This window comes from Dermacentor silvarum, chromosome 6, assembly GCF_013339745.2.
Source record: "Dermacentor silvarum isolate Dsil-2018 chromosome 6, BIME_Dsil_1.4, whole genome shotgun sequence".
In the NCBI taxonomy this organism is placed as follows: Eukaryota; Metazoa; Arthropoda; class Arachnida; order Ixodida; family Ixodidae; genus Dermacentor; species Dermacentor silvarum.
In genome coordinates this window covers 78,698,962-78,719,838 of record NC_051159.1, presented here as the reverse complement: position 1 = coordinate 78,719,838, position 20,877 = coordinate 78,698,962, and the positions used below count along the sequence as shown (strand labels likewise).

Genomic DNA, 20,877 nt, shown 5'->3' with positions numbered 1-20,877 from the left:
AAAAGAAAACAACGCAAAATACGAGACAATCAAGAAATACAGACTGCCTGTCTATCTCTATCTTGTGCCACCTTTTGCGCTGTTTTCGTTCTCAACATCGTTTTACTACGTTTGTTCCGTATACACCCCTGTGACATAAACTCCGTTTCCTAATACTTTCGCGCCCTTTCCATAATTACAATGAATTCACGTCTTATTGCGTTCTACGTGGTGTTTACGGGACCGTTTTATTCGCAATAACAAGCGGGAAACAACTGGTGCAGCGCGTTTAATGTAGACGTACGCGTACAGTTTGGTCAAGTGTTCAATTGCGTGGCTCTCCAGTAAGTGATTTATTCTGATGAAGTGGGAAACATTAGCAACTGCTGTGTGTCTCTCACCTTGCTGGTACCGTTATGTGACTGCCCCGCACAGGGAGGTAGAAAGATGCCGGCACCACCAAATAAAAGTCGTCTGCTGCAAAACCGGGAGCTTCCACGCTTGCCAAATGGAAATATTTGCGCGTTTTCTACACTACTTAAGAGGAATCTTTAGCGGCTTTAGCTCCGGTGCTCCTATTTAAATACATGTAAAAGGAGAATTCGTTTTTTCTCGGCAACCACTGCACCACATTTGACGAGGTTTTTTGCATTTAAAAGAAAAGCATTAAATCTAGTGACTGCTGGTTTCGAATTCTTGATTTATGTCGTCAATTTTTGTTAAATATTGGCAAAAATAGCGAATTTTCAGAAAACGAAACTATCAAGTTTACAACTCTAACTTAGCAATGAAAGTGATATCACAATTCTGTCAATTGCATTTAATAGTACATCTAAAGCGGATAAAATTGGTATATTACACATGGCTCTCAAGACAACTAGTAATATGAAAATACAGCTTTTGCAGAGCCCCTCTACACAACTAAACAAATTCACGTGGCATATAAATTGACAAATCGAATTTGTACGCTTTGAATTATCTAATGGATTCCGTTTACAGAACCGCGCGATATGCGTTCTTGATGCAGAGCTATTTATTTGTAGACTTCGTGCTTCTATTTTTCGAACTTTCGAATTTTTGAAAATTCTTTTAACAAGATTCAGGCCCTAAATCGAAATTCCGCTTCCAACAGTCACCAGAATTTACCTTTCTCTCTCAAATGCAACAAATTTCATTAAAATATATCCAGTGCTTATCTCAGAAAATCGTTTCTGCGTTTTACATGTCGGTCGCGTCGGAGTTGGGCCCGAGCTAAAGCTTCCTCTTAACAGCAGACGACGACGACGCTGTAAACTTGAGGCGCATTCAGACTAGGCCGACACAACGCCGATTTTGGTCTGCCGACTGTTTGCGACAGCCGTTTACAGGACAGAAAACGCTGGGCCAACGGTTGAAAGGAAGGAAAACGCTGTCGGCAACAGTCGGCAGACCAAAATCGGTGTCATGTCGGCCTAGTGTGAATGATCCTTTAGAATCTCCCGCCGACTCGAGAGAAACATCCGCCAAGTACACAGCGGCAAGCAAACTGAGCAATGGAAGAGACTCTCGTTTGTTATTCTCAACTAACATGAAGGAAAATCACCACCACTTGCACCTCGAATTAACAAAAATCGCCCAAATTTCTTTAAAAAAAAGGTTATTAAAAAAGAACGTTCATTATCCAGGCATACACATTTTCGTTCACGCCTTTAGCGGAATCATTTCACGCTCTTCGTCAAACGCAGTTTGTTGCAGATCGTAGAGCGTCTCGTTTGTGGCAATGCCAAGAGGGCAATGTGGCTCAGCCGTGCAATCCGAGACGGTGTAGATAACTATGGCTTTTTGAAGCTGCTCGGGAGTCACGCTGTCGGAGGTCGTAAACTGGACCACCTTGGCGGGATCCTTGAGGAGAAACCCGTTGTCCGAGAAGCGACCGCTCAGAGCTTGCGAGTCGAGCCACACGAAGAGCGCCACGTTGTCCGCGAGAAGCTCCACATGATAAGTATACAAGTGTGGCTCCAAGTCGGTGAAAATTGGTCCCGTTACGGAAGACACCTGAAGAAGGATCGTACAGAAGAGAGGATGGGCTTGTGTAGCGCAGCGACAAAATAAGTAAAATAAGAAAAAGAAGAGAATTTCTACACTGGGTTGTAGCAGTTGGACCAGCAGAGGTCTATCACTCCGACAATAAAAATTTAACTTGTTCATTTCACGTGCCAAAACCACGATCTCATTACGAGGCACGCCGCAGTGGGGGACTCCGGAATAATTTTGACCACCTAGGAATTTTTACAAGTGCACTCTATGCACGGCGTCCTCTTCACCCAATGGCGTCATCTTGGACAACGTAGAATATTGAGCGAGTGAGTATGCGTAGTACCTCAAGATAACACACTGGTACACAAAAGAAGGGAGACGGCATATTTTCTTCTTCTGTGTGCCAGTATGTTATTTCGCGCTGCCAAATATGGGCGTTGTCTTGTCGTGGCTGTTGCCGTAGCCAGGGATCACTGCCCCGGTTGCGTACTAAACAAAGCGCAGGGCGAGGAAGTTTGGCTCAGGTTGCACCACATCGCAATAAACCGAACGCTGCGACGGCATTGTGACGTCACCTATGGGGCCCTAGTGCCACTTAGTGGGTTGTGGCATAGTGGTTAGTAGTCTGGTGGCTAATGTGATGGTTGCTAGTAGGCACTGGGCTTCTGTCTGCCAGCAGCCGCAAAGTGCAGGGAAGAAGTCAGGATAGCGTCGCTTTATTAATCTTTCCCTGCCATGAATGGTTCCTTTCTTTCAAGCTGCAGAAGTGATGACATCCACCGCTCAGGGGCTCTGGCATTATGCTGGTGAACACTAAGTGCAGGGTGCAAGACCCCATCGAGAAAGCCACATTTCGAGAGCGACATGCAAAAAACGTTCGTTTACTTAAACATACGTGAATGTCACAGAACTCCGGGTGGTCAAAAATGAATCAAGATCTCCTCTATATGGACAACCCAGGCGCTGCTCTTGGACATGAAAACCGATCAAACAAATAAAAGCCTAAAAGCAACAGGACCCATTTTTTATTACCTGATCTCGAATGGTCCATTGGTATAACCACTGTGACTTGAACATCTGCTCTGCTTACTATGTACGCATACAATAAGACACCGTACGAAAGAAGAATGGGAACCGAGGGGCTTGATTTTATTAGTCATAACCACATAAAGCCAACAGACAACGAAGCCAAGGAAAGCATCGGGGAAATTAAGTGTAGTTGAAATTGGAATGTAGAAAATAATGAAGAAAAGGGAAATGAAAGTGGACGAAAAGATAACTTGTCGCCGGCAGGAGCCGAAACCGCAACCTCCGCATTACGCGTGCGTTGCACTACCAATTGTGCTACAGCGACGGCCATCAATTCGTCCACTAACTTGGGTATTTATGTTTACAAGATCTAGGCCTAGGAGTGTTAGCCAGCGCCACTCAGAACCATGGTGGGCGGATGTGAAACACATCCGCCCACCATGTCGCCCACCAGAACACATCCGCCCACCAGAAGGTACCTCTCCAGAGAGAGGTACCTTCTTTTTGGCGTTTCGTCGGTCGTTTCGCTGGCATTCTTGTTAAATATATGCACCTCCTGTCTCCCTGGAGCGGAGGAGCACTCTGGGTGTTTTCAAATTGAACCTTAAACATACTTGGGCATTTGATTCGCTTTGCTAGTGACACAGAGTGGAGGAGCATTTAAAACAAGTGGAGTAGCAGCACCAAGATGGCGACGCAGGGGAGCACTTAAGCGTGGTGTTAAGATGCCAAGTTCCCGGCGCGTGGCCTTTTTTCAGAAAGAGCTGCTCTGCAGCCGACGAACACCAAAACAGGCGCCGCCCAAACATTGTAGAACATTTAGTGACAGATGCAAGCGTGATCTTACTCTCGCATCTGCCGCCAGCTCTTCAAACACACTTCAGCAGCCAATCTTGTGAAATGTGGGTACGGTATGTTCTGCGACAGCACCAGAGGTCATACACCTTATCCAGACTTCGTGCTCTTGCTGCCTGACACGTTCCTTGAAGTCACCGGGCTCGCGTACACATTTATTTACGCCCCCCCCCCCCCCCCCTCCCGCTACTGCTCAACCTCACGGACAATAAAGTTCATCAGGGAGAAGCTCCATCGATCCCATATGAGCGATCCTACCGTCTAATCAGCAGGCAAGTCAAAGTTTCATATAATCTTGTAGCAGCCATGTACCAATGAAATTTTGTTGAAAGCGTTACCGTTATCGTTGCCCGTCTCAAGAGTGCGTCGGCAGGTTGAACGGGCAGCACGTAGGCCTCCGGCGCGAGCAGAGATTTTGTCGAAGTGTCTTCGAGCGTGAACCACAAGAAGCATTTTGCGCTCGAGCAAGAACTAATGTTCCACAGGCTGTCCAATTTTATGTTGACTGCGTCCAAAGAGCTGGCAGCGGGCTGCAATGTAGACAGTGATATGGAGTAGCTTATTATTTTCTTACCTCTATTTTGTTTTGTGTTGTATGTTTTTTTTTGTCTTTGTTTCGTCTTTGTTTTGTCCGACGAAAAAGAAAACTATTGAATTGCGCCTCAATGTATTTGTACCTGAGGTTAGAAAATACAAAACCAGTTTCACTCCATTTGGCATACCCCATAGAGCGAATCCTTCAGACTTTCTTTGAAAATCTCAAGCCATTGCGTAGTGCAAAATAATGCTTTTATATCCACAGGTTTTCTCACGGTGCGTACCTTTAATTCGAAGACGAACAGTCTCGCATCTTACGGTGCAGCCGGAAATATAGGTGGCATTGCAGAGATGACAAGTAGTCTGCGCACCTGAGTTCACGTTTCAACCACAAACATCTTCGAACGCTGTGTTTCGTTAAAAAACTCCATGTGCACACCGTAATTTTCGAAGTGCCAGGTGAACGAATTGCCGACAAGACTTTATTGAGCAACTCGACAACATATCCGAATCCGGCGCTATATCGCTTAAGCATCGTCACCTCCCAAGATAATGACGCGGAACCCGTATGTCGCGAAGTCTATAGACAACGGGCTAAAATATGTGTTAATAAGGCCGATTCACCGAAGCCCACTTTTGTGATGAAAGCTGAACCCAACACAATCCTACGCCACAGACACCTGACATGACATCATCGTGTGTAACCAGATAACTGCTGCTACATATAATTCCTCGAGAAAATGCGCAAAGACGTAAGTTTACTAATGAGAGGTAACTAAAACGCACGAGCAAGAAAAAAAACATACGTGCGTTGCTTCGCAGCAGTAATGCGGCCTTCAGTTCAAGATCGTAGGGTATTTTTTGCGAGTAACCTATTTTCATGTACCTGAAACACCGGAAATTACTTCTGGCGACGATGCTTTGCACATCGCTCGAAACAGTTGACAACAATAGCGAGAATCGATGCACCCGCCACAAATCTGGTTCAGAAGCACTGCTGGGCTCTTAAGAGAAACATTACTTGAGCTGCATTACTAAATTACCCTTCTGCAATAACAAAAGATTCACTGCTATCGCAAGAACAGGCTTGCTCGATAAGCCGGAAAAGATGCAAAACGTAAAGACAGGTAACCCGACGCCACGTTGATGTTCCCCCACCAGCTCGCCGTGACGTCCCGAATTTTGACGGCGTCTTGTTACGCATAGATTCACGCATAGAGAAGGATTGTGATACATTGTTAAAGAGCCAAGACTGAACTTGGGAAGTTTCGAGTACGCTTACTGAGCTACAATCTGCAGAAATTCGAAAAAAAAAATACTTCAAAATCCGTGCTGCTACAGTGACTCACCAGCGCTAGCGTTTAGGAGCGAAGTTTCTAAAAAAAAACTAACTTTCACTTTCTATTCTAATGGTCAGCCTATTACCGCGAAATTAATGAAAATATATATCTAAAATAATACTTTTGTAGCGAAGAAGAGAGACACTAATATATTACAATATAATATGTATAATATAATATATATAATACAATTTATAAATAAGTCTAAACTGATTTAGTGCTTCTCTTTGTGGTCCCTTAAACTACGCTGCTTTTAAAGACGATAGTCTTTTTGGTACATGCTCACCCGAAGCATTTAGCAAAAAAAGTGCGAGGCGCAGTGGCCCACTAACTTTAGCTGCAAACTGCACCATAAATCAGTTTGCTTGTGCGTTAAGAGCCTTGCTTACCACTGTGAGCCTAAATCCCATCGAATGGGAAGAAACGAACGACGTCCACTTGTAAACAATAATGCTGAGTGAAACATCTTCCAACGGGAAACGTTTGTCGTTGACAACGAATACGCGAAGATCCGTTCCATTTATAAACGGTGACACGAGCACTGGACTGAAGAACTTCTTGGCGAAGTAGTGCAGCATTTTCCAACGACCACCGTACTCTGAAAACGAGTGAAATAAATGGCCACACAGTAGATGTATAAGCACACAGGAAGGACAAAATTATGCGGATAAACCCACATGCTGAAATCTGACAAATTAGGTTTTCGCGAAGCGGCTAAATAAATACCACGACCGCCACCGCCGCCATCATCATCATCATCATCATCATCATCATATCATCATCATCATCAGCCTATATTTACGTCCACTGTAGGACGAAGGCCTCTCCCTGTGATCTCCAATTTTATCCCTGTGTTGCGCTAGCTGATTTCAACTTGCGCCTGCAATATCATGCAACTGATTATATTCTGCACGGTGGTTTGCACAAAAGCGATCGCCTATCGGCCAGTGAACCGCGGAGACCTCCCACCACGTGACCGCGCATTATGCCGTCTCCGGGATCGGCCTCTTTTGCTACGACCCTGTATCCATGGTCGGCGCGACGACTAGGCTGGGCTGATCCTCGAGATGGTGCAACAGTAAATTAGAAAACAGGCATAGAAAGATTTTAGAAGGGTTTGCTTTAATAAAGAAATTGTGCTCTTGACGGCCTATATTTGCTGTGGTAGGGATATTTAGGTATCTTTTGTTTTGTCACTGAGTTATTCCGTAGAAAACAAGGCCAGCAGCCTGGGCACCTATGAGAGTAGTAAAGATGGTAGTATATGTGTTCGGTGTACGAGTTATTCGGCAAAAAAGCAGCAGCCGCAGCGCCGGGCAGGAATGCCCGGGACGGTTCGAAAAGAAAGCTTCACCAGTTTCACTTCGATAAACTTTGTTACGTCACGCAGCGAACTCGGCAAGCCAACTCTCCCTGAAGCCGTCCCGTTCATTTTCTTTATCTCTAAACGTGTCGGCACTGCAAGTGACCCTGCGCTCAGCGGACTCGACCCATGTGCACTTGGTTCCTGGTAGCTTTGTTTGCCAACCACGCTGTGCTCACTTTATTTCGATATGTAGGCGCAACTTCGTTTATTGCAAAGCACACATTTATTGTCCTCGTTGCAACGCGCGAGTTGCGGCAGCCGAATGCTGCCGTCGCTCCCATTGTCTTTTCGGCAGAGCGAGCGTGCTGGCGGAAGCCATTAAAACTTGCCATGACAGATGCCGGCTCTTTTCTGGGAAGACTTAAATTTTAACTCGTGACACTTCGCTTCTAGCTTATTCCTTCCTTCATAGAGACACTCGAGTCATGTACAGAACAGTTAACTCTTAAAAGCAACACCTAGCTGGTAATAAAGCCAGTGTATATAACTTCCCTTCGACATTTCTGTTTTGCAGTGAGCAAAAACAACGTGGCTGATAAGATATATCAGGCTGACATGTGCGCACTAAAAATTGTCTGCAACGCGTTGATGCAATAATTTAGCTGTAACTGGCGCCTGAATACGAACTGCGTATTCTATCAATGGACGGTACTGCGCATTAGTCCTAACATTATCGACTTGTTCGAATGTCGTCTCCGCTCTTAGTTTTGGCTTATTAATGTTACACCAACTGTCGCAGCATTTTTTTTTTCGAAGTTCATGGTATTTATACTTTTCTTTATCTCGCTCCTTTGCCAAGTTCTCACCATGCAAGAAGCATTCGATAAGTTTGGACTGTTTAGATACTCAAAGCGCTCAAGTAGATGTGCCAGCATTTCTTTAACGCACAAAAATAATCTTGTCCCATCTGCAGAGCTAGACATGATGTGGACCTAAAATCTCGCAAGATGATTACATGTCCCGTTGTTAGCGCTCTTGCGACGTTTCGTTTTTTTGCTTTTTTTTTTTTTTTTTTTTTTTTTGCTTCGACCCCAGGTTTCGCCTAAGCCATGTTTCAGAGCTATGGGTGCGCATATATTGAAAGTTTTTTAATATTTGAAATATGCGCCGTATAGTAATTAATGGCAAATGTAATTAGTATTAATTCTGTTAATTATTCAATTAAGCATTTCAATTTCTGGTAAAGTAATGGCCACCTCATCATGTAATTTAGCTCAAGGTTTAGAATTGGGTTATCTACTTTCGGCGCTGGCATTTACAGCAGGCTTGGACGTATCGTTTAACACAAGTGGCAAGTTTCGGTACCACAGGCATCTTCTTTTTCTTTAATTTAATGCAGCTAATAAAAACATCTGGTAAAGGATCCCATATGTTTCATATGGGAGCATTGGTTATGGGAGAATACGGGCTTTATTATAGAATCCCATATGTTTCATTGGGGATTCAAATTGTATGTGAAAGTTATGCGGCATATGAATTTTTTCGATATGATTAGCATAGACCTCGGCACTACGCGATTCTCATATCTCGTGGAAGAGCACCAACGCCTGCTGGGCGGCATTACTGACCGATGGAAGACCAGGACGGGGCCTGCCAGATATCGTTGAGCTGCCAGAAAAGAACGCCCATGGTGTGACCACGGCCGTCATGTTCGAGGTAGCCGCGCCAACGTCGGAACGACTCGCAACCTGTGCGAACGCCTTCGGCTTGCACAACCTGTGTAGGTACGAGTAATATATATATATATATATATATATATATATATATATATATATATATATATATATACCCATATATATATAATAGCAAGTCTGACAGAAAAATGACAGATCACATGCATTAGGGTGCCCCCCCCCCCCCCCCATCAATTTTTAACTTTGGAACACCCTATCGTGTTACTTATTCTGCACTTGTTAAAATGCGCCATATAATAAATCTGAAATCTGACATGTTAATGTGTGCTGTAGCACATACTGGAAACAATAGCTTATTAAACTTGATTACTGGTTTAGCAGTTGAAATAATTAGGTACACTGCTGCTTGCTTTAATGCGAAATACCTGCCCCTAGATTACTTCTCGCTCTAAACGGCAATATATCAATGTACCTCCAGATGACAATTTACCCTAACAGCAAAAGACACTGTCAGGTGACTGCGCTGATTTGCTTGTTCTTGGTTACGTATTATTTCTTTTTCGAAATTGTCACGCGACAACTTGCACCTGTTTCGGTTGGTACTGCTTGTAGTCATCCTGAATGAACAGATAACGAAGACAAAGAGGAGAACGAAGAAATGGAGGACCAGTAATGGCAGATGATTTGTAGAAATAAAGTATTGAAGGATTTTACCGTGTGTTGGAACCGTACACTGGTGGCGATATCAGAAATGCATCCAATGCGAAAGCCTGAAGTTTTTATTACACATCGATATTTGCTAAGTATATTTATAGGTGCACTCGAAAACTATCGCCAATTTCTCAGCAGAATTTTCCTAACACTTGAACTAGCAGGCACTTTCAGGAAATAAAACAATTATGCCTGTCAAAAAAATACCTCATAACTATACTTAAGCTGTTACAAAAATAGAAAGTTATTCCTGTTAAAGAGTATTTTTTACTGCTCTTTGCTTTTCTCTATTTAAATTAACTTGATCTGGTTGGCAAACTATCTCACAAGCTTCTAGTGATTCCAGCCACATAGGAATGCACGGAGACACTCACTTGACTTAAATATGACACCATGGCGTATGCGTCTTCTGTGCCGCTGACATTTAGGTCGAGTACAAATATGCCAAAATGGATCTCAAGCGCTCTTCTTAATTCTTGATAACCTGTAGGCCGGGCAGCAGAAACGCAACAGGATGTTGTAAATGCTTCACTTTTCTATATGCCCAGAAATAAGGGAAACGAGGCAAAACGAGACGCCTAGCGCCCTCGGTCGGTGGGCGTTCGCTCAGCGCTGCGTAGCTGAATGGGAATTCCAGTTAAAAGAAAAATTGAATCTATCTCTCGAAAAAAATGCAGTTATCAATTAGCATTTGATTTATATTCATCTTCGGAAAGTTTTAGCACTGTGGTAATAACATTCCACCGAAATGAAATACTTCGACTTTATGTGCGAAAACCACGATCTGATTATCAGGCACGGCCTGTGCAGGACTCCGGAATAATTTTGATCACCAGGAGTTATTTAACGTGCACCCAATGCACGGTACACAGGCGTTTCTGCATTCCACTCCCATAAGAGCGCTGCATTCGCGGCCAGGTTCAAACCACCCATCTCGTGCTTAGTCATGCCTGTTATCTTCATGCCTGTCATCATCACCTTCGTCATGCCTATAATCTCGTACTTCGTCAACCACGTCACGTCCCGCATACTCGGCAGCGCAAAGCCACGACCACTGTGCTACCGCTACGGACTGTAACAACGCTCAACGTTTCTGAGCAGTTTGATTATTGCGATGAGGTCCCACTGAAATAACCATACTGCTCAGGAAAATAGTGCCTTATTCAGAAGATGTTTCCAAACCCGAACTGCTAAGTCCGTTTCGAGATTTCATTTTTTCAACTGCCGTGCCCGTTCAGTTACGCAGGTCCGAGCTGACACCCAGCGAGAGAGGACACTAGCCGTCTAGCGCGCATCATATCCCGCATTTATCGTTCGCAGGATCAACACTCGCTGGTTACGTACTTGTTAAACATTTACTCGGGTGATAATTGCTCAGACATTTTAAACTAGATCGGTTATAAGAGGGTCAGCGTACGCACGCTCCATGAGCCACAGAGGCTGTGAAAAAGATTCTATTATCTATTATCCCGACAACAGCCAGGAGTTGTCGAGCACCTTGCTCCTCGTGCCGACAGCTGATAGACATTCAATAGCCTCGGTTAAATTAAACTGCGGAGATTAACGTACCGGAGCTGAGCAGTGGGCTATGGGGGACGCCGTAGTGGAGGTCCTATCGGAAATATTTTCACTGTCTAGAATAGATAGCTTGCAGGTGACGTCACGAACGCAGCTTCTCAGCGTGATGGTTCTCCAATATGGCTCCTAGGATGACGTCAGTGTATCCTATTCACTGCCGCGAGTAACCTGCTTCCATGGAGGAAGGAAAGTTCATCGGAGAGGCCCCTGCCCGAAAGGCTGTGTTGAAGAGGGAATTTTGACCACCTGGGGTCCTTTAACATGCAGCCAAAGCACCGGAACGCGGGCGTTTCTGCATTTTCGCTCCCATCGAAATGTGGCAGCCATGGCCGGGATTTGATCCCGTGACCTCGTGTTTAGCAGCCTAACGTGATAGCCACTGAGCAAACGGCGGTGAATGCTCCACTTTGTCTTGCTGGCTCACGAAAGCTTGACGTACAGTGTTTCCCACCGTGCATGGGATCTGCCTTTTTTTTTTTTCATGAGAGACCCATGTGGGCTCCCTAGGGAGTGTAGCCTTCTGCTACGCTCAGGAGGAAGCAAATAATTTTTAAAAAATTAAATTTTGGGGTTTTACGTGCCAAAACCAGTTCTGATTATGAGGCACGCCGTAGTGGGGGACTCCGGAAGTTTGGACCACCTGGGGTTCTTTAACGCGCACCTAAATCTAAGTACACGGGTGTTTTCGCATTTCGCCCCCATCGAAATGCGGCCGCCGTGGCCGAGGAAGCAAATAATTACTCCCATTAATCTACTTCCACTTTCAGGGTCAGTTGGTTACTTATTTTCAGCTTATGCAAGCATTGTGCGCACTTAAGGCAGTCGACATTGGCGTTATACATTGTCTCAATCTGCTTTCTTTAGATAGTATTTCCGGAAGACGCCTGTAATCTATCTATTGGATCAATTGGTTTCGTAGACCACAGAACTAGGCTCTTTGAAACATTGTTATAACGAAGGCGGTAGTACCTCCGCTGTGACGCTGTCTAGATGCGAGGAATGGCGAGAAAGGGAATACGAGCGTCGACTCCGGCGATACTTTCCCCATGGTTTCAGCAGACGGGTAGGACAGCAGACCGAACTCGCTCACGAATCGGGGAATGGGGTACAACGACGGTTCCCAGCTATTTTCCCAGTATTGGTAGAAGTGCACTTTACCGGAAGAGAGAGAGAGAAATAGTAATGAGAACAAACAGGCCACGTGGGACGCAACTCTTAGCACGCACGCACGCACTCACTCAATCATCCACTCACTCACCCACGCGCGCTTGCTCACTCCCTCATCGCTTGCTCATCCACTCACTCGCTCACCCACTCACTGCGCTCATTACTTCAAAGTATAAAAAGCAGTGTACTAAGTACATCGAGAAATGCCTGTGCGATGAAAATGCCTGTGCGATGAAACGCGCGAGGAAAATGCAGGGACACTCCAAAACATCTCCATCTGCTTTGTCTATGTTACTCTGCTCTGGCCAATCAAGCAAAACATCATTTTATTCTACACTTGCGGCGTACACCCTGCACGGTGCTACTCGTTGTGAGCATCTACGTAGCAGCAGAGCGTATGACCGTGCGAGCCGGCCCGAGTGTCAAAACGTCGCAATACACTGCTCCCACGTGACCTCATACTGCGTCGTGACGTCACAACACAGTAGAAACGAAACTGAAACTGGTTGTGGACAAGCGATAGCGCATTAAATTATTTATGGCGCTCTGGAGCTTCACAGTATTTTTTTTTCTGGAGTTTAGAGGAGCTGGACTTTCATTTAAATCAAGAAAGGCTCAAAATCAAGGAGAGATGGGCATTACGCTAGACTACAAATCACGTAGTAAAACCTGATTAGCCCAAGCAGGCTAGGTGCGCTATTTATCGCCGCCCCGTTCGGAAGGGGGTGCCAATAGAAATCATCATCGCCGTAATCGTTGTCGTCGTTATCTGAAAGAACAGTGTCAAGCTAGGAGAGAAAAGGACGAACCCAAAACAACAAACGATTTAGTATAATTCAAAGGGACTGCACTGCTGTTCTAAGCAAGACTGTCTGAGAATACGGTGTTGTAGGGAAGAAAGTTTGCAAATGACGACTATTTATGTGCACACTCAAACAAAAAACTTGCACACTTGAAGCTTACCTTCTCCCCAAAGTATAATCATGTCTTTTATGCATTTACTATTTTTCTTTTTTAACACGATAGAACGCTACCTGGACGGTGTTTCACAGCTTGGAGTGATCGAACGCTCGAATTCGTTTAGAAGGAACAGACTCGTGCTAAAAGTACTTCGATATATCAGGCACCTCTACACACTCAAACTCGCCTATAACAGACTCATTTGCGAAAAATATTTCGATATATCAGGCATCTCAAAAATGCACTCAGACTATCCAATAACAAACTAAAGTGATCTTTTCTGACGCACGTCCATTATCATCATTTACACGCAGGTCCGTTATCATCAGGGAAGAAAAGAAGCCAGGAAGGAGCCCATATATTGAAAACAAAACTACGCGTGTTAGGCAGTAATCTCTGACATGTTAGCAAATAATAAACAGAAACTGTTGTTCTTAAAAGAACTTTTTGTGGGCCTAGTTGGTGTATACTTGATAAACTTTTTAGAGCGCCAACGAGAGACACGGCACAAAAGAGAGGTCAAACACAGGACAGGCGCCCGTCCTGTGTTTGACCTCTCTTTTGTGCCGTGTCTCTCGTTGGCGCTCTAAAAAGTTTATCAAATGATGTTCTTAAGCGTGATAATAAAGACAATAAAATTAGCTCCCATTCACGACGTGCAAGCTGCTTTATTGCGCTGACAGCGGACGCGTCGACTTCGTTATATCCGATGCCCAGTTCGCCATGAAGGAGTTATTGCATCGATCAGCAAGCTTGCGTGTTCGATGTAGAGAGTAGTTCGCCTTGTCCGGGTTCGTTATATTCGAGTTCACAGTATAACAAACATTTTGGTGGTGCCGGATCATGGGCCCTTTGACGGGGTAACACAATATAAACTTTTGGTCGAGATACAATTAGAAACATGGGGAATACACTCATATGCGGACACACACTCACATACACGGGGACGTGCGTGCGCGCATGGTGCTTGCGTGCGCAACACGATATACGCAGTAAGAAGGAGGCCACAACGGAAGGAGGGTTAAGAAAAAAATCCGTCATCTCCTGCACTCACCGTCGCCACGTGTTTCGCTGTTCGGCGAACCTCGTGTCCAGATGTCTTGTACGTTGTTGAAGCTCAAGTGTGCGGGAATTGAAGTGTTCAGAAAGAAAGGACTGCCGTCCCTGCCGTTGCTGGGAGATGAAGAGAGGAACGGACGGGACATCTCCTCTCTGTCAATAACTGTCTTAACGGTGTACACGTACAGTTTTCGATAGTCGTCCAAAAAGTTGATCATATCTCCCCTGTTAAAGGACAAGGAAAGAACCAAAAGTAAATTTTCACTCGTTGGAAATTCAACAGTACCTAAATGCACGAGTCATCTTCTTTGCGGGCCCCAGGACATCAAGCCGTCTTGTTTCCTAATCGAACATTCGCAGACTTCATTTCGATTCCGCAGCATCGGAATGCCCGAAAAGTAACCCGCCGTGGTTCCTTAGTGGCCATGGTGTTGGGCTGCTAAGCACGAGGTCGCGGGATGGAATCCCGGCCACGGCGGCCGCATTTCGGTGGGGGCGAAATGCGAAAACACCCGTGTACTTAGATTTAAGGTGCACATTCAAGAACCCCAGGTGGTCCAATTATTCCGGAGTCCCCCACTATACGGCGCGCCTCATAATCAGATGATGGTTTTGGCACGTAAAACCTTATAATTTCTACTTTTTAGCGCCTTAAGTCATTTCAGAAGCAGAGATGCTTGTCTGCTCTCATTTTAGCGCTGTTTAATGCTAATAGCGTCGACAGACCACTTTTCTTTCCGGCTATCGAACCTATCTAAGCGTTTTCGTGAGCCGATCTCTGGAGTCAAAAATGTGGGCCGATCCCGAAGGCTGTGCAGTTCAAGGTCCTTGAAAATTTCTCTTGTGCTGGGCGGAATCGAACTTGCCTCAAACGGGTTCTTCAAGCACAGTAGCCCGGCGCTTTAGAGCGCGGCGCCACAAGTGCCTGCTACGAGGAAGGGATTAATTCTCAGTGCTCACACACACCGGCGCGCCACGCATCTCGGAAGCCACGCCCAGACTTCGCAGCGCGTCCAGATGGAAACGCGAGAGAGGAGCCAGGTGCAGTACACACTTCGTATACCATGACGCCTCGACCCATATGGCGGCTGCACGGCCTGCAATACCCTCTTCATGTTGGCGATCTGTGCACGTCGAAAGGTCACTTTTTTTATCTGTGCCGGAAAGTAGAAGTTTTGGTTTTTGGTCATCGAATCTACATTGTGATTTTAGCGGTTAAAGAGGAAAGCGAATGGTAGCGTGCAGAAACCCTTCCAATGTATTTGCAATTTTTGAGAATGCGTGGTGGCGTTCCGAAATAGTTACCGAAATAGCCAATCTCGTCGATTGGCTGAAGAAATATCACATGAGTAACATCACAAGAAGGGCCGTTTTGTAAACGTCAATATGACGTTGCGTGACGTTTCGCTGTGCCACCATTGCAGAAATTTTCCACAAAATTTGTGGTGCGACGAGCCGCGAACAACATGGTAATGAGTAGCCTTATGCGATTACGGCACAGAGGCAGGTATATATCGCCGCATTTTCGCCCTCGTTTCGGGCCATGAAATTTGTTTCTTCATGTCCATAGCTTTACCTCTGGGGCGCTGTTGGCATTTGTGTTTGACGCCATCATTTCTTTAAAAGAAAAGAGTATTTGAAATAATACCGGTTGTACATTATGAACCTCTTGCAACTTTTGGCACTGTTCCCTGCTGCCTTCCTATTGTAATCAAGATTAATGCACTTTTCACATCATCAGATGCTATGGCAACGTCAACTTCGTTCGTTTGTGAGAAAGTAATTGTACGCATAGCGGTGCCTTGCACTTTCTGGACATTGTCAAACTGAAATTTTCAACATTGTCAACTTCCGCCATAATGCCAAATTCTGTAATGGCGGCATTCTGGCGACTAAATGGCGAATTCGACAATATGGTCGAATTTGTGAATGCCCAGAATGGCACCCCTGGTCAGACGAAACGCGACTGAGTCAAGTGGTTTCGGCATTACTTACCATACGTCGCTGAACAGATCATTTTCATTCTCGTTGTTGCCAGCCCATACGATCAGACACGGATGGTGCTGAAGACGACGAACCTACGTAGAAGGACAACTTTGTTTATAGCCGTTTATACGTCACCTGTTATTTGTAATGAACGCCACAGTGAAACAAAGTAGATAAGCACGCGCTACACATTTTCGCGTCAGCAAAGAACAAAAAAAGCATCATAATGTTTATAGTCTATGTTCTTCTGGCTCTCGCAAGAAAACAAAACATGTTTTTTTTTTTCCTTTATAGTAAGGCGGCAGGCGCAAACCAAAAAAGGCGCGGTCGCTTTAAACTACATCTCTGTTTCCCAAAACACAACTGGCAAGTTACAAATCCAAGTTGAATAAACAGCCATTTTTACCGCGAACGCCAGGTCAGCTACACGAAGGAAAATGGACTGAAAAGTAAAAGGATGAGCTATCGAAATATTAGCTTTCTTGAGGAGGCGCCATCGTAACGAAAATATCGTCAATCTATTGGATATGATTCGAATAGTTGCTCTCTTTCCTCAAACAACGCAGCCAAATGCCATGCAAGTGCATGCGAAAGCTTGGCGCTTTTTCTTGACGACATCGGGCTCACCCGGCGCCTTATATTCTACAGGACGTGACCGCGGCCACTGGCGCCCTAGTCGAGCTCACGGCAGCCGTTTCCTTCGAGTGCTTTTTTTTTTTACATCTTGGGTTCATGAACATGCGTCCTTGCATCCTCTGATATTACCTATGGTGACCACTAGTGCACCGCTATGAGCCCCATCTAGCGTCAGAAGGTGACACACGCGAGTGACAAGCAAGTGGGTACACACACACTCGTCTCGCTTCAGTCAAGCTGTGCCGGGCCACAACCACGAAATGAAGTTCGCTTGCCTTTATCGTGAGACACATTTGGTTCGTATTTCTAAGTGATCAGTCAAACCTTATTTTATTGGCATACAACCGCTATGAGGTACCACTCCGAAGTGCTAGCTTTCATGGTTTCCCTTGTTCTCAAGAGTAAGGCCACCCTTGACGGAAGTGCGCCTACGGAATTTGCAAGTTTTGAGATTTTGTTATCTGGTTTGCGTTGCAGCAGGCAACAAATTTCTTAAGTCTACGATATCCGTAACAGGTTTTAAAGCTGTAAATCCTTCAAAGTCATTCTGAAAGCGCACTTACCTGTTGCTTCACTTCAACGGCAACACTGCGAAGAAACGCTTTATCTGCGGGATAGAGGCTGACAGAGAACATCAGGTCCTGCCAGATCAGAATCCCAAGTTCATCCGCCAGGGAATAGAAGTAATCTGTCTCGTAAATGCCGCCGCCCCACACACGAATCATGTTCATGTTGGCATCCTGCGCACATGAACAGACCCCCTTTACTTTCACTGGCCCATTTCCTTGCGTCTGACTACCAACACAAACCCGCATATTTAAGTTGTGACAGGAGCTTCGTCGTTGTAGCAGTCTCAGAAAATGTCATTAGCTAAAAGACTAATTTATATCTCTTACGTAGAGGAAGGGAAATTCACTTGCACTGTCGTGAGAACAGCGAGTCGAGGAATGAGAAAGACAACAATGTAAGTTCAAACACGTAAAAAAGAATACGTGGACAAACATATTGGACAATATTTAAGGGACTGCCAGATTGCAGCAATGAATAATTACGCTTCGGGTGCCAGCCGTCTCGGTTTATCGCTCTTGTCACTGTGGAAAGCCTTGTGGCGAAATCACCACGTGACCTCCGATTAAACTGTGACGGCTGATTGTGCCCATAACAAAAGCGTCTCTAGTAGTTGTACGCACGAAAAGCCCCGTGCACTTAAGCTGTAACTTGCACCGTACGTCCGTTTTACTTAAACGAATGTGTACGCTATCCAGTCACCAGGGATACGTCTCTGTCTCTTTAGTGACTAAGTAAGAATGTAGCAATTTTTACATTTAGCACAGAGGTCTGTCGTTCAAGTAAATTCCATCTTTTCAAGCGCTCCTTTTATTTACTCATACTGTTGGCCTGTCGGCCGTTACAGGGTGGGTCAAAAGCAGCACTTCAACAACTAGTACAATACATGAATATTCCAATATTACATAGAGCACAAAAAAGGTCAATAGCAGCATTTCGGCACTTAGTACAGTACATGAATAAGTGAACAAAAAAGATAAAGAAAAAAAAACATAAACGTACATAAGCGAAATATTCTGCACATACTCCGATCAATAATACAAGATATATGCATTGACTATAAATGCAATGTTAACAGCGAGCTCATACACCCCCCCCCCCCCCAAAAAAAAAAAAAACTATTATTGAAACAACATGTGCACAACGGGCAACTCTTTTTTTTTTTAATCTTGCGGAACATTTACAAATAGATAAGTTAATGAAAGTCGTCTGTTGAATTTTTTTTTTCTGTTGCGCTGTTTGGCTCTTCAAGCTTTTCAAGGTCTGCTTATTTCTTTTCTTTTTTTTCACCATGGGCACGTAAGAAAGGCAGCTGTAAGGTGACCTGTGAGCATGGGTGCAAGATGGACGCACCTTGGCGGACTGCAGCAGCTCTCTAACGTACTCTTCCGCAACCCTTTCCGGAAAGATGTCCGCTGGAATCCAGTTGCTCCCTTTGGCGAATATTGGCACACCGTTGATATTAAAGTAGAACTCCGCGCCGTCCGCGACTTCGGCTGGGAAGCAAGCATTAGATAGATAGATAGATAGATAGATAGATAGATAGATAGATAGATAGATAGATAGATAGATAGATAGATAGATAGATAGATAGATAGATATAGATAGATAGATAGATAGATAGATAGATAGATAGATAGATAGATAGATAGATAGATAGATAGATAGATAGATAGATAGATAGATAGATAGATAGATAGATAGATAGATAGATAGATAGATAGATAGATAGATAGATAGATAGATAGATAGATAGATAGATAGATAGATAGATAGATAGATAGATAGATAGATAGATAGATAGATAGATAGATAGATAGATAGATAGATAGATAGATAGATAGATAGATAGATAGATAGATTCAAACCGATAGTGCACCCATATATAGCTTGCGCCACAGATCAGGCAACGTTCAAATAGTGGACTAAAAGAGGGCTTCGTTGCGAAAATGACCCGGTTACGAAATAAAAAACGAAATCCTATTTCTTCGCATATAGTGGCACGACGAAAGCCACAACTTGCGTGAGGAGGAGGTCACTAGGTCTTAGTGGAGTCATTCAGTTTATATCTTCGGGGATATTGTGACGACCTAATGAATAACATGGAAATATAACGTAAAACCTTGCAGCTCAAGGCGTGCCACATATAATAGCTGGAATGGACCACCGGAGATATTCACATGATAGTACTATCATATGTAGCAAAGCTACATGCAGGCTGAACAGAATGAATCTAGATCAACGTACAAAGAGCACAAGCTTTATATGATGAATAGAAGGAATGTGCACTCTTTGTCAAATGTATGCGGATTACATTGCCTGCGACCACCAGGATGATTACAGGCTATTTAAGGGTATGTCAAAACTCCCAGCACTCTGGGGAATAAAAGTATCAGAAGCGCCACGGGAAACGCATCGCATAACCACACGACACATACATATAAGCACGATGGCGTGGAGCAGCCCGCATTCTTTTGCAAAAGGATGTACATGTACCACAACAACACGCTGCCGGCTCGAGCCATGTTCTACATGAGGCATTAGTAGTATTGAGACCGCCCTTAAACCATTAATAACGGCACATATAAATATCCGAACAACTGTTTAATTTCTATCTAAATGTGCAAAACACATTGACAATAAGCATAATCAACGAAAAGGAAAAAAATTCTGCAGGAAACTAGAAGTGGACTTTAACTTAAGCTTTCTATGTGTCCATTTAAAATTTGTACAGACAGCTCTCGTCATATATGGACCGTAGGTTTACATTTTAATTTACTTTCCACCACGTGTTCGACACCACTGCCGCCAGAGATCTTGCATCGGTATGTCTCCTCTGAGCGTATACTTTCAAAAGAAAGGGAGTCACGTGCGAAACTTCTTCCTCGCCCTGTATTCCTGCTCTAAACTAACAAATGACCTTTGCTGCATATAATTCAGCGTTGGCTGAAGACATTTATTCAGACATTTTGTATTTAATACCGAAACTCAGCAAGAAAAAAAATCGGGTATGTCGCCTACAGGCAGCTAGCACTCGTCAATAAAGCGTTAAGAAACCTCGTTGAAGGATACCAAATGAATAAAAATAAAAAAGAAGTAGGGAGAGGGTGGGACGCATGTTTTAGTCGTGTACGCATTTCATTGTGGTTGCGACTCTGCCCTAGTTGAAGCATTCAGCAAATGGACTTGAGTGTTTATTTCGGTAATGCATAAATGTTGGAGCACGGGCCCCACGTCGCATGGCCATTTTATTGACACGTACTCTGTGTAGACGTTTAAACGACGATGACAATATGTGCTTTAACTGACTCCAAGTAGTAGGACAGGGTAATTCGAAGAAGAAGAATATGTCTTTGTTCTGGTGATTCGTAAGCTGTTCCGCCGTCTTCTTCAACGTGTTGACTTGTTCGCGTTGACTCATGACACTGGTGGAAGTGCTGGGTACACAACCCCGCCC

General features: G+C 44.4%; 1 protein-coding gene across 1 annotated transcript in view; it reads right to left on the bottom strand.

Moving 5' to 3' along the window:
* Positions 1–1,659: 1,659 nt before the first annotated feature.
* The window catches only part of LOC119456740 (beta-mannosidase-like), a 58,974-nt gene continuing 39,756 nt past the window's right edge, over positions 1,660–20,877 (bottom strand). The window contains 8 exon segments of the mRNA XM_049669059.1: positions 1,660–2,013; positions 6,260–6,354; positions 8,691–8,810; positions 12,015–12,197; positions 14,227–14,456; positions 16,218–16,309; positions 17,417–17,593; positions 18,774–18,916. Coding sequence (XP_049525016.1) covers positions 1,660–2,013; positions 6,260–6,354; positions 8,691–8,810; positions 12,015–12,197; positions 14,227–14,456; positions 16,218–16,309; positions 17,417–17,593; positions 18,774–18,916 — 1,394 coding nt within the window.